The 14,385-nt window shown below is 33.6% G+C and overlaps 1 protein-coding gene across 1 annotated transcript in view; it reads right to left on the bottom strand.

Annotated features, from left to right (window-relative positions):
* Positions 1–14,385, bottom strand: part of CCDC73 (coiled-coil domain containing 73) — a 121,508-nt gene that overhangs the window by 71,167 nt on the left and 35,956 nt on the right. Inside the window, exon 6 of the mRNA XM_025928706.2 lies at positions 2,991–3,029. Coding sequence (XP_025784491.1) covers positions 2,991–3,029 — 39 coding nt within the window. The remainder of the gene's footprint in view (positions 1–2,990; positions 3,030–14,385) is intronic.

The following is a 14,385-nucleotide window of genomic DNA, read 5'->3' as shown; positions in this document are numbered from 1 at the left end:
AAGAGCATGTGTGCGTGTGTGGTCTAAAAGATTACTTTGAAGCCTCAAGACATTTAAAATAGGAATAATTAAAAAATAGTATTTATACAACTGTCTTTACTAATTACAACTTTTTACAACTATATTTACTAATTAAAAGCATAATTGTTCATTTTCCCCCTTTCTTATTTCCTTATGAAGACCAACTTGAAAACCTTTATAAAAACAATTTCCCTTAAAATAATTAACTTTAAGTTAATTTTAGGGAAAAAGATAAAAACACAAAAATAAACTTCATACATTCTTCAAAACTATTTTGCAACTTACCTTTCAATTTCTTCAATATGAACCCAAAATAAATCAATTTGGGGTTATAAAACTCATGTTTTAAACATTTTAAAAGATATTTTTACCTTTTTTAGTCACAAAGAGAAGGTATATACTACTTTAAAAAACTAACTTAGGGGGGCGCCTGGGTGGCGCAGTCGGTTAAGCGTCCGACTTCAGCCAGGTCACGATCTCGCGGTCCGTGAGTTCGAGCCCCGCGTCAGGCTCTGGGCTGATGGCTCGGAGCCTGGAGCCTGTTTCCGATTCTGTGTCTCCCTCTCTCTCTGCCCCTCCCCCGTTCATGCTCTGTCTCTCTCTGTCCCAAAAATAAATAAAAACGTTGAAAAAAAATTAAAAAAAAAAAAAAACTAACTTAGGGGTGCCTGGGTGGCTCAGTCAGTTGAGCGTCTGACTTCAGCTCTGGTCATGATTTCACAGTTTGTGAGTTCAAGCCCCGTGTCGGGCTCTGTGCTGACAGCTCAGAGCCTGGAGCCTGCTTCAGATTCTGTGTCTCCTCTCTCTGTCCCTCCCCTGCTCATGCTGTCTCTCTCTCTCTCTCTCTCTCAAAAATAAATAAACATGAAAAAAAAACTAACTTAAAGTTACAATACTTTGTGTGTACAGATATACATATTTATAATTTTTCCAGATAAGTCTTCATTCTAAAAACATTCTACTATGAAAGAAAAAAATGTAGTAATTTTAAATCATATGAAACCTTCAGTATTTAAACTATAATTTAATAAAGAAAAAGAAATCTTTCTTATAAGTCTTTTCTTTAAAGGAAAGCAATACACAAAAAAATAAAACATAAATAAGAGCCAGCTAGATGAGTTCTTACTTCATTTACTAAGTCCTATTAGCTACTTGTTATACAACATAGTCACCTAACGATAAGAACACAACCGGAAAGATTTTCACCAATGATCAAATTACAATAACAGTTAATTTGATGTTCTACAGTTTACTTTTATTATTTTTTGTTGCATTCTTTCTATTCGTAATGATCAATGTGATCATTTGCTCCACAGAAGGCTAGGGTACTTGTAGAGATAGGCAAATCTTTCAATTCATAATTGTGTTAATTTATCTAGAGACATATCACCACCTCTACCACCCATACACAAATCAACTTATTGAATTCCTAAAAGAAATTACCACAGAGTTAAGTTACATAAAAGAAAAATGATTTGAATAAAATAAGATTAAGTTAATTACCGAATACAGTACTTTGAATATAGGTCATCTGAATCATATAAAAATAATGTAAAAAGAATAATGTAAGAATGCTTATAAAAAAAGATTATTTTAAACTCTTTAATCAATTATCTAAAATACATTTAATACTCTGCCAGAATGGGCATAAAATATTAAATGTACGTATCAACATATAAAATTACTTTAATGCAAAATTATTTAATGCTTTGAACTGTTAGAAAATAACATTATAACTATAACTCAAATATCATTTTAAAAGGTTCTTAAGAGGTTGTCATTCATATTAACAAAATACTCAGAAATTACTAAAAACTTGTTTCCATTTTTTCTAAGACTATAAGTATCTGATGAAATTTTCAAGTGGAATAAAATAAATACATTTTATGTTGCCTTTGATCTTTAACTTGTAGCCTTATCTCCCAGGTCAGAGTGCACATTATTCAATTTCACTATATTTTGTGTAAAACCACTGTAGCGTTGAAGATGACTTTCAGTACAAATGTCATGGTACTTAAAGCTAAACTGGAATCTAGTTTTTCAGCTTCTTAATTAAAATCATAGTTTAAAATAGTCTGACAATATTATCTTTATCCTTTCCAGTTGAACAGCGACAGAATTTTCACATCTTTTATTCAATCAAGCTTAGCAATCTTTCTATGTTTTTTTTTTATTTTCTAACATACCAAAAACATTTTCAAGAAGCAAAACAGTTACTTTATTTTTCTGTATTTAATAAGGAGTGATATCTCATTTCTTACTTCTCATATATATAGTATATAAACCTTACTCAAAAATTACTTTACTTGCCTTACAGTCTGCTCCAAAGATGACAACTGAAATAGCATAAGCCTACCCAAAAGCCCTCAGAAGATTTCAGTGGATATGGGAGAATTTTGCTTAATCAAAAATACAGGAAAAAAGTCCTTCTGAATCAAAGAGGGATAGAGAGAGTATCAACTAAATATTCCATAAAATACTATGTTGTAAAAATACAAATATGAATTTTTAATATATAGAAGAGAAATATGTGAAAAACACTTGTTGAAGAGTAAAGAATGAGTACCATAGCCCAAGTGTTGTATTCAAATGTTACTTCATATTATTTTTTCAGGCAATCGTTAATAATTACGTTTGTATAAATATCTAGAAAAAATAATAAAATAAGAGGTTTTGTTATTCTTATTTCCTTGTTGTTTGATATTGAAATAAGACCTCTATCAGTAATCTGGGACTGGGTTAAATTTATTTTATGATATATAAACAATTTATGTAATCTGGAAATAAATTTGTGAAATACATTAATTTAAGCTATATTTGAAATTGTAATTCAGTTCTTTAAATGGGATATTAATATCCAATTGCAAATACTTTTTTTTTACTATAAATGCCACATTTATACTGACAAAAATACAACACATATGATGTGCCAATCTGGAGAGTGGGTGTATATTCTATAATTTCCTTACCATTTCACTTACTTTCTTCTGTAAAGAATATTTAGAAACCTTGAAAAAACAAAGAGAAAATTCATTATAAATCTTTATCTATTATAAATTCTGCCTGAAATTAAAATTGTATGCCATTGGGTGCCTAGGTGGCTCAGTCAGTTAAGTGTCTGACTCTTGATTTTGGCTTAGGTCATGATCTCACAGTTGGTGAGATCAAGCCCCGTGACAGGCTCTACACTGACAGTGCAGAGCCTGCCTGGAATTCTCTCTCTCCCTCTGTCCCTCCCCAACTCATACATCACTCTCTCTCTCTCAAAATAAATAAGTAGGGGCGCCTGGGTGGCGCAGTCGGTTAAGCGTCCGACTTCAGCCAGGTCACGATCTCGCGGTCCGCGAGTTCGAGCCCCGCGTCGGGCTCTGGGCTGATGGCTCAGAGCCTGGAGCCTGTTTCCGATTCTGTGTCTCCCTCTCTCTCTGCCCCTCCCCCGTTCATGCTCTGTCTCTCTCTGTCCCAAAAATAAATAAACGTTGAAAAAAAAATTTTTTAAAAAATAAGTAAACTTTAAAAAAATAAAATAAATAAAACCATATGCTATAAAATGTGGTGTTCATTTCCCATGCAGTATTTTTTTCTTAGGACATTTTTTTCAAGATGATATTTACCATAGCCTTCTTCCTTAAAACAAAACCAATACATTCATTAATTATTCAACACATATTTATGGAGCACTTACTATATACAAGCCACTTTCCTAGCACTCTGGGATACAGCACTGAACAAGACAAAGTCCCTACCCTTTAGAATTTGTCTAGTGGGGGTAATGGTGAGATAGTCAATAAAATATAAGTAAAACGTACAGAAGTTAGAGAGTGACAACTATGAAGAAAAATAAAGCAAGCAGGATAGCAACAGCATTTCTAGGAGAGTTTGCTTTTTAGTATCAGATCTTTGTTGAAAATCTGATAAAATGGAAAAGCATAGGGAAAAAGCTGTTTTAAAAAAAATCATCTCAGAAACCAGAAATAACAATCATTAATACTTTGGTACTTCAGTTATTTTGCTATGCATTTACACCTTAAAAGAGGGTGAGTGGGGAGTGGAATAACAATATATGAACTATTTTGTAGCCTATTTTTTCCTAATATATAACAAACACCTTTCTATGACGAATTAATCTACAACACAACTTTTTAATGGTTACAAAGTATTCCACTTTACCAAATCACTCTCATTTTTGTAGGTTTACCCAGTTTACAGTTTTATGACACTACTATAAGATAAACATGCTTGTACTAAGAACTGTAGTTATGTATTTTAGCACAAAAAATTCCAATAAGCAGAATTCCTAATATTTGTTCCTTTTTATAGACTTTTAACAATTCTTACATAGTCCTCTAGAATGTCTGACCAAGCTAAATTCCAACCAGCTGTGTATGAGTACTCATTTTCTTAAACTCTGTTTATATTTGTTAAATTTTAAGCAAAAATAAATTACTTCACATTTCCTATGAAATCAATTTTTTAGCATGCTGCCTTGAATAAGCTGATAATTTTATTTCTTTTTTTTTTTTGGAAGAGGTTATGTGTGATTTATTTCTTCAACAAATACTGAATGCATACTATAAGTAAATAATTAATGTACACACAGGGGTATAATGTTGAACCCCCAAAAAAATCTCATCCAGCTTAAATTCTGGATATTGTAGAAAATAAGCAATATAAATAAGTTAAAATATAAGGTCTATTAAATATTGATAAGCAGTAAAGAAAAATAATAAATCAAGGAAAGAGATTACATGAGATACGCAAGAAAATTCTTTCTAGGTTGACATCTTTGAGTCCAGATTGGACAGGAATGAGGAAGAGTATTTCGTCAAGTGCAAAGGCCCTAAGGTGGGGAAAACATCTGGTGTGTTCAAACCACAAGAAAGTGTGGCTGGAAGTGAATAAGCAAAGAGAAGAACAGCAATAGAGGAGTTCAGAGAAAAGTAGGAGTGGGGAGAGGGCCAATTCATTGTAGGTCTTGTAATGCAGGATATAGACTTAGGTTTTTATATTAAATGAGACAGGAAGACATTGAAAAGTTCTAAGCTCAAGAATAACATAGCCTGACTTACTTCTTTAAAGGATCACTCTGAGTGTTATGTTAACACTAACAGGGAACAAAAGTGGAAGCAGGAAAACCAGTTAATAAGCCACTGTGATAATCCAGATGAAAGAAGATAATGAAAGAGGACTAGGGTTTTAATAATGGATGTAGTAAGAAGTCGCCAGAACTGGATATAATCTGAGGGAAATGTTGACAAATCTGCAACAGGAAAAAAAAGGAGTCATAAGGGGCACCTGGGTGGCTCAGTCGGTTGAGCATCCAACTTCGGCTCAGGTTATGATCTCACAGCTCGTGAGTTCGAGCCCTGAGTCGGCCTCTGTGCTGACAGCTCGGAGCCTGTAGCCCACTTCGATTCTGTGTCTCCCTCTCTCTCTGCCCCTAACCCACTTGTATTCTGTCTCTGTCTCTCTCAAAAATAAAAAGTAAAAAAAAAAAAAAATAAAAAAATAAAAAAAAAAAGGAGACATAATTACTAAGGAAAGAAAAGACAAAGAAGTTAGTTTTTAGGAGTGGAATATTTTCTATCATTTATTTATTTATTTTTAAATGTTTATTTTTGATAGAGAATGTGAACAGGGGAGGAGCAGAGGGAGAGGAGACACAAAATCCAAAGCAGGCTCCAGGCTCTGAGCTGTCAGCACAGAACCTGATATGGGGCTTGAACTCACAGACAGGGAGATCATGACCTGAGCCGAAGCTGGATGCTTAACTGACTGAGCCACCCAGGCACCCTGGTAGGGGAATATTTTCTAAAACAAAAAAATCATGTTTATGATTTTGAACATACCATGTTTCATGTCAATCTAGGCTGGAGATACATATTTGAAAGTCTTGAATATACGTCCCATTTGAAAGACATGAGATGGGATGAGATCAGAGTATTTTTTAAGGCATTCCGACAAAAGAAAAGTAAAAGGATAGAAGTCATCTGGAAAGATAAGAGAGAAACACTTTCACTCTAACCCTGAATTTCGTATCTGCTAATGTGATAATTTTATATGGCAACTTAACTGAAACAAAAGACTATTTCTGAGTGTATCTGTGAGGGTGTTTCTGGATGAGATCAGCATTTGAAGCAATGGAATCATTAGACTATCGCACTTCTCTGCTTCCATAATTGGGTGACTCAATTCCTCATAATAAATTTCTCCCAATATATATATGCTATTGGCTCTGTTTCACTGAAGAACCCTAACACAGCTACCATCTGCTAAAGATAAAAGCCATACATGTAGAGCAAATTTACAAAATTCTTTCTGGTCACTATTCTTCAAACATTAATTCTTTCTGAATCATGATTTATAGCTCTATTTTATCAACATCTCTAGAGCACTTTCCACCTTAAAAAGCTACCACATAGTTGTGTTCCAATGAAACATAAGTAGAATTTGAAAGCAATATAATTAGGCTGACATGAAATCTTTTTATGCAGGCTACATTATATATATATATATATATATATATATATATATATATATATATATATATATATATATATGATGTTTTTCATGTTAAAATTACACTGAATTGGGGGCGCCTGGGTGGCTCAGCCAGTTAAGCATCCAACCTCAGCCCAGGTCATGATCTCACGGTTTGCGAGTTCGAGCCCCGCATCAGGCTCTGTCTGTGCTGACAGCTCAGAGCCTGGAGCCTGCTTCAGATTCTGTATCTCCCTCTCTCTGCCCTTCCCCCGCTTGTGCTCTGTCTCTCTCTCTCTCTCTCAAGAATAAATAAACATTAAAAATAGTTTTTTTTTTAAATTACACTGAACTGGATTATAGTATCAGATACAGACACCTTTCTAATACAGGAACTATACTGACACTAATTATTAACTACAGAAGCCAATTTCAAAGACAGAGTACAAATGTTTTGCTATTATAGTTATCCCTTACTTTATAGAAAATATCACGAAAAACTGACTGTAAAGTACCTTTCTTTACAGCACACCTTATTTTCCCATTAATTTTCCATTAACTGGCTTTATGTTACTTGGGAATAAAGTCCCTCAAAACTATGTTAAAAAGTATTTAACCTTTTCCCTTTTCCTGAACGATTCAGTCCTAAGTCAATGGGGGTAGAGTAGGGCAAGGTAGGTATCCATGGGAAAGGGGTGAACAGGTCGTAGTAGCAGCATTCCAGAACACGGTATCAGGCCTGAATGGGGAAGACAATCCCAACTGAGGGAAATCTATTGTGAGGAATCAGAAGCTGAGTAGGGTACTATATGTAGATGACATGATACTATCTACAGAAAGCCCTAAGGGCACCTGGCTGGCTCAGTCCAAAGACCATGCGACTCTTGATCTCGGGGTCACAAGTTCGAGCCCCATGTTGGGTGCAGAGATTACTGAAGAAAAAAAAAAAAGGAAATAAAAGAAAACCCAAAACACTCCGCCAAAAAACTACTAGAACTGATAAATGAATTCAAGATGACGCAAATAAACAGACATTCCACGATTATGAATTGGAAAAACAAATATTGTTAAAATGCCTATACTACCCAAAGCAACCTACACATTTAATGCCACCCTATCAAAATAACATCATCATTTTTCACAGAAGTAGAACAATTCTAAAATTTATATTGAACCACAAAAGACCCTGATAGCCAAAGCAATTTTGAAAAAGAAGAGCAAAGCTGGGAGTATCACAATTCTGGACTTCAAGTTATATTACACAGTTGTAGTAATCAAAGCAGTATGGTACTGGCATAAAAACAGACACATACATCAGAAAAACATAACAGAAAACCCAGAAATAAACCCACAATTACATGGTCAATTAATCTTCAACAAAGCAGGAAAGAATACCCAATGGAAAAAGGACAGTCTCCTCAACAAACAGTGTTGAGAAAACTGGACCACTTTCTTACACCAATATACAAAAATAAACTCAAAATGGATTAAAGACTTAAATGTGAGACCTAAAGCCATAAAAATCCTAGAAGAGACCACAGGCAGTAATGTCTCTGACATCAGCTATAGCAACATTTTTCTAGATATGTCTCCTGAGACAAGTGAAACAAAAGCAAAAACAAACTGTTAGAACTACATCAAAATAAAAAGATTCTGCACAGCAAAGGAAACAATCAACAAAACTAAAAGGCAACCTACAGAATGGGAGAAGATATTTGCAAATGACACATCTGATAAAGGGTGAGTATCCAAAACATAAAAAGAACTTATAAAACACCCAAAAACCAAATAATCCAATTTAAAAATGGTCAGAAGACATGAACAGACATTTCTCCAAGGTGGATATTTAGATGGCCAACAGACATGTGAAAAGATGCTCACCATCACTCATCATAAGGAAAATGCAAATCAAAATTACAATGAGATATCAACTCACACCTGTCAGAATGGCTAAAATCAAAAACACAAGAAACACCAAGTGCTGGTGAGGATGTAATGAAAAAGGAACACTCATGCGCTATTAGTGGGAATGCAAACTGGTGCAGTCACTGTTGAAAATAGTATGGAGGTTCCTCAAAAGTTAAAAACAGAACTACTATGTGATCCAGCAATCACACTACTGGGTATTTACCCAAAAAATACAAAAACACTAATTCAAAGGGATACATATAATAGCCAAGATATGAAAGCAACCCAAGTGTTGTATATATGTGTAAGTGGGATATAATTCAACCATAAAAAAAAAATGAAATCTTGCCGTTTGCAATGGCATGGATGGAGCTTGAGTATAATGCTAAGCAAAATGAGTCAGTCAGAGGAAGACAAATACTATATGATTTCAATCATGTGGAATTTAATAAACAAAACAAATAAGCAAAGGCAAAAGAGAGAGAGACAGAGAGAGAAAGAAACCAAGAAACAGACTCTTAACTATAGAGAACTGATGGTTATCAGAGAGGAAATGCGGGGGTGGGGGGGGCAGGGAGAGATGGGCAAAAAAGGTGATGGGGATTAAGAAGTGCACTTGTTGTAAAGAGCACTGAGTGATGTACAGAATTGTTGAATAACAATATTATACCTCTGAAACTAATATAACACTTTATGTTAACTAAGCTGGAATGAAAATAAAATAAAATTTAAAAAGAAGCTGAGGAGGGTGAGGAGGGCAACACTGAAAAAGGGCAACCCAGCTCAAGGGGTCAGAGTCCAAGTAGGGAAAAGAAGGCATTCATTTAGGAAGGAAGGCACGGCAAAATGGTAAACTGGTTTACACAGGGTAGTTTATTGAACAAGTAAATATGTTAAGGATAAAGAATGTCATATTTCTCACTGTAAGAGGAAAGAAATGTACACATACAGGGAGAAAATAAATGAAAATTAACCTTGTGGTTTTGTATTAAAATTGGAGATAATGTGAATTCGTGGTTTTTTATATACCTAGGTTGTTAGGTATATAACAACCTAGGTATATAAACATTATAAGTTATAAATAAACACAAATATAAATGATATCTGTGTGTATGTAAATACATACATAGATCTCTGTCCACCAAGAAAATCTGAAAGCAGTGACATATCAATAGTAACAAGTGTAATAGTGCCCAGATCTTTGCTTCTACATATTATTTTCCACTAAAAGGAACCATGGCAACATAGAAAATGGAAAAATGGCTCATTCCAGTGTAAGGTCAGATAAATTATAAAATGATCCTGGCATATTTGTTTTTATCTAAAAGCAGGAAAATGCTGAAAGAATGAAGGCATATCCAAAAGACTCAGTAATCAGCTATATAGACTCCCAGTAGCCAAATCAAGGGTAATTTGAGCAACGAAATAAATGACAGTCATAGATTTTAATCCACTAAATAAAATAAAAACTATGAGTCTATACTGATATAAATAAATGAATATATTAAAAGTTTGGTGAGAAAGAGAATATTTACATAATTTCAAAGTACCTCCCTATGAAATACTGATTACAAAGAGGAAAAGAGTACCTTTCCAGTGAGGAAATTTGTCAGATACTACCTTAAACAAATAAACAAAGTTAACATCATCAATAGGGAAATTAAAATTATGAACTGATAGGATTCAATTATAAGAACAAGACATTTCTTTGTATATTACCACCAAAGATATATAACTGATCTAATCATGAGGAAACATCATTATAAACAGAAACGGAGGGACACTCTACAAAACAACTGGTCTTTAATCTTCAAGAGTATCAAAGTCATAAAAATCACACAAAGACTGAGGAACTAGTCTAGATAGGAGAGATTAAAGAGGTATGACAAATAAATGCAACACAAGATTCTAAACTAGATTTTTTTTGCTATAAAACACATTATTAGGACAACTAGTAAAACCTTACTGGGCCCTGAGAGATTCTAGTTATGTGTTAATGTTAACTTGCTGATTTTGATGATGTTGTTAGGGTTTTTTAGAAGAATGTCCTTGACTGTAGGACAGATAAACTACAGTTTTGGGGGCAAAAGGGTATTAGATTGGCAAAATACTCTTAAATAATTAAAAAAAAAAAGTTCTTTGTATTGTATTTTCAACACCTCTGTAAGTTTATGACTCTCCAAACTATAAAAGTACCCAAATGTCTAAGAAATCCTTATGGATAAATGTACACACTACTATAATTTAATTCCCTTTAGTCACTGTGGTTAGGTAAGGCCTAATAAAATTGTGTTTCCAATAGTACAAATAATATATTATGTGTTAAATATGCCCTCAGTTCTGTAGGAATAATTACTATCCTAATTTATAAAATTCAGTAAGTTTAAGATTTAGTGAAATAACATGACATCACAGAGCTATAGACCTGAAAACGTGACAGGTCATTACTCCCAACCCAACTTTTACCACCTTCTATCTATGCTCTTATTCATGTCTCTTTTGGGTGGATGAATGAATACTTCTCCCAAAATTCCTATTCCTGACATCCAGAGTAAATAATGTAGATATGCTACTCATTCATGAAGCGAACTTATTTGAGAAATTCTGATGTATTTCAATTTCTTCATTTTACCTGAAGGAAAATTGAGGCTCAGAAAGACAAAGTGTCTTACCACAGGATCATGTAATAAGTCATTAATAGGAAAAAATAATTTACTTAAAATGTATAGATAGAAAATTCCACAAAATCAGGAAAATATATGTATAAAACGAAGTTCAATAGACACAGAAATCCTTTTTAAAAGAACTAAAAAAATTGTAGAGATGGAAAATGCAATTAATGAAATGAAAAAAAATGCAACAGAGAGCTTCAAGGGCACATTGAATCAAATAGAAGAAAGAACCATTGAACTTGAAGACATCATTTGAAATTATTCAATCAGAGAAGAAAACCAATTGAAAGAGGGTGAAGAAAGCCAACAAAATTTACAAAACAGCATCAAAGGAATCAATATAAGCATTACTGGAGTCCCAGAAGGAGAAAAGAGAAAGGGGCAGAAAGCTTATATAAAGAAATAATGGCTGGGGCACCTGGGTGGCTGTTGGTTGAGCTTCTAACTTCGGCTCAGGTCATGATTTCATGATCTGTCAGCCCGAGTCCCGCATCGGGCTCTGTGCTGACAGCTCAGAGCCTGGAGCCTGCTTCAGATTCTGTGTCTCCCTCTCTCTGACCCTCCCCCGTTCATGCTCTGTCTCTGTCTCAAAAATAAATAAGAACATTAAAAAAAAAATGGCTGAAAACTTCCCAAATCTTGGGAGGGAAATGGATCCCGATTCATGAGACTCAGAGGATTATATACAATGAACCCAAAGAAGAATACAATAAGACACATTATAATCACGTTGTCTAGGTCAAAGAGAGAATTCTGACACTAGCAAGAGAAAAGCAACTTGTCACATTTAAGGGAACTCCAATAAGATTATCTATAGACTTCTCAGCAGAAACCTTACAGGCCAGGAGAGAGTGGGAGGATATATTCTAAGTACCAAAAGAAAAATCTGCCAACCAAGAATATTATACCTAGCAAGAAAACTATACCTAGTTTTTAAACTATCATTTAAAAACTGAAGGAAAGATAAAGTCTTTCCCAAACAGACTAAGGAATCAGTTACCACTTGACCTGCCTTATAAAAAAAATACTCAAGGAAGTTCTTCAAATTGAAACAAAAACATGCCAAGCAGCAATGCAAAAGCATATGGAAGAATAATTCTCATTTGTAAAGATAAACATAGACAAATACAGAATAATTGAAGACTGATATGTTAGTACATAAATTATATGTACTTATAAAACCCTTATATAAAAGTTACAAAAATTAAAATTTGTTCATGAATACACAATATAAAAAGAAGCAAACCCTGGCCTATAAGAACACAAAGTTCAGGGGTAGTCAAAGTGTAGTGTTTTCGTACGCAATTAAAGTTGTTACCAACTTAAAGCAACTATAACTACAAAATATTTTATGTAAGTCTTCATATAAGCATAAGAATAAAAACCTACAATATACAGACAAAAGATAAAGAGAAAAAAAATCAAAATCACTACAGAAACATCACATAACAAAGGAAGACGAGAAGAAGAGATACACAAAACAACTACAAAACAGACAGAAAACAATTTATAAAATGACATCAGTAATTCTACACCTAGCAATAATTACTTTAAATGTCAATGGATTAAACTTTCCAACCAAAAGACAGAGTGACTGAATGGTTTCAAAAAATGAACATGATCAAGTGATATATGGCAGTCCCCACTTATCTGTGATTTCACTTCCCATGGTTTCAATTACCCACAGTCAAATGCAGTTGGGAGCAGACGATTCCCTTCTGATGTGTCATCAGAAGGTTAATAGGAGCCCAACACTATGTCACTGATTCCCACATCATTCACCTCACTTCATCTCATCCCATAGGCATTTTATCATCTTACATCATCACAAGAAAAGTGAGTTTAGTACAATAAGACATTTTGAGAGAGGAAAAAAAAAGGGAAAGAAAGAAATCATATTCACATAACATTTATATTATTATAATTATTTTATATTATTAGTTATTTTTGGTAATCTCTTACTGTGCCTAATTTACTTGATTATAGGTATTTATGTGTAGAAAAAGAATATAGTATATTTAGGGTTCAGTACTCTCCGTGGTTTCAGGACTCCACTGGGGGTCTAGAAACATACCCTCCATAGATAAAGGGGGACTACTATACTACTTACAAGAGACTCACTTTAGATTTAAGGACACAAATAAGCTGACAGTACAGAGATGAAAGAGATACCAGACAGAAACCAAAAATAAAGCAGGGGTGGCTATATTTACATCATACAAAATAGACTTTAAGTCAAAAACTGTCTCTGGAGACAAAAAAAGGTCATTATATAATGCTAAATGGTCAGTCAATTCAACAAGAAGCTGTAACGATTATATATGCACTCAACATCAGAGCACCTAAATACATAAAGCAAATATCAACAGACCTGAAGGGAGAAATTGACAGAAATACAATAATAGTAGGAGACTTTACTACCTCACTTACAATAATGTACAGAACATCCAGACAGAAAATCTATCATGCAACAGTTGACTTAAACCTCACTATGGGTCAAATGGACCTAACAGATATACACAGAACTTTTCACCCTACAGCAGAATATACATTCTTCTCAAGTACACATGAAACATTCTCAGGATAGATAATGTTGGGTCACAAAATAAGTCTTAACAAATTTAAGAAGATCAAAATCATACCAAATATCTTTTCTACCCACAGTGGAATGAAACAAGAATCAACAACAGTAAGCAAACAGGAAATTCACAACTATGTGGAAACTAAACACTCTTGAACAATCATGTCAAAAAAAAAAAGAGAATTTAAAAAGTATCTTAAGATACACAAAAACAATAACACAACATACCAAAACTTATGGGATGCAGCAAAAGCAGTACTAATGGGTGTTTTTATAATATAAATGCCTACCTTGAAAAAAGAAATATTTCATATAAACAATCTAATTTTACATCTCAAAGAACTAGAAAAAGCAAGAACCCCAAAACCAGCAAAAGAAAATAATACATATTAGAACAGAAATAAATAATAAATAGAAAAACAATCAGAAAAAAATCACCAAACTAAGAGTTATTCTTTTGGAAGGATAAATTAAACAAAAAGAGAGAAGATCCAAATCAATAAAATCAGAAATGGAAGGAGACATCACAATGGATGACTCATAAATAAAAAGAAACAACCACACATCAACAAACTGGATAACCTAGAAGAAATGGATAAATTCTTAGAAACACACAGTCTAACAAAACTGAAGAAAGAGGAAACAGAAAGCATAAATATAGTGGTAACTAAGAAGGAAACTGAATCAGTAACTAAAAATCTCCCAAGAAAGAAAATCCCCAAA

The sequence above is a fragment of the Puma concolor genome, chromosome D1 (assembly GCF_028749965.1).
Source record: "Puma concolor isolate L17-30 chromosome D1, mPumCon1.1.hap2, whole genome shotgun sequence".
Classification (NCBI taxonomy): domain Eukaryota; kingdom Metazoa; phylum Chordata; class Mammalia; order Carnivora; family Felidae; genus Puma; species Puma concolor.
Note: the sequence above shows the minus strand (reverse complement) of the source record. Positions and strands in the feature narration are given on the sequence as shown.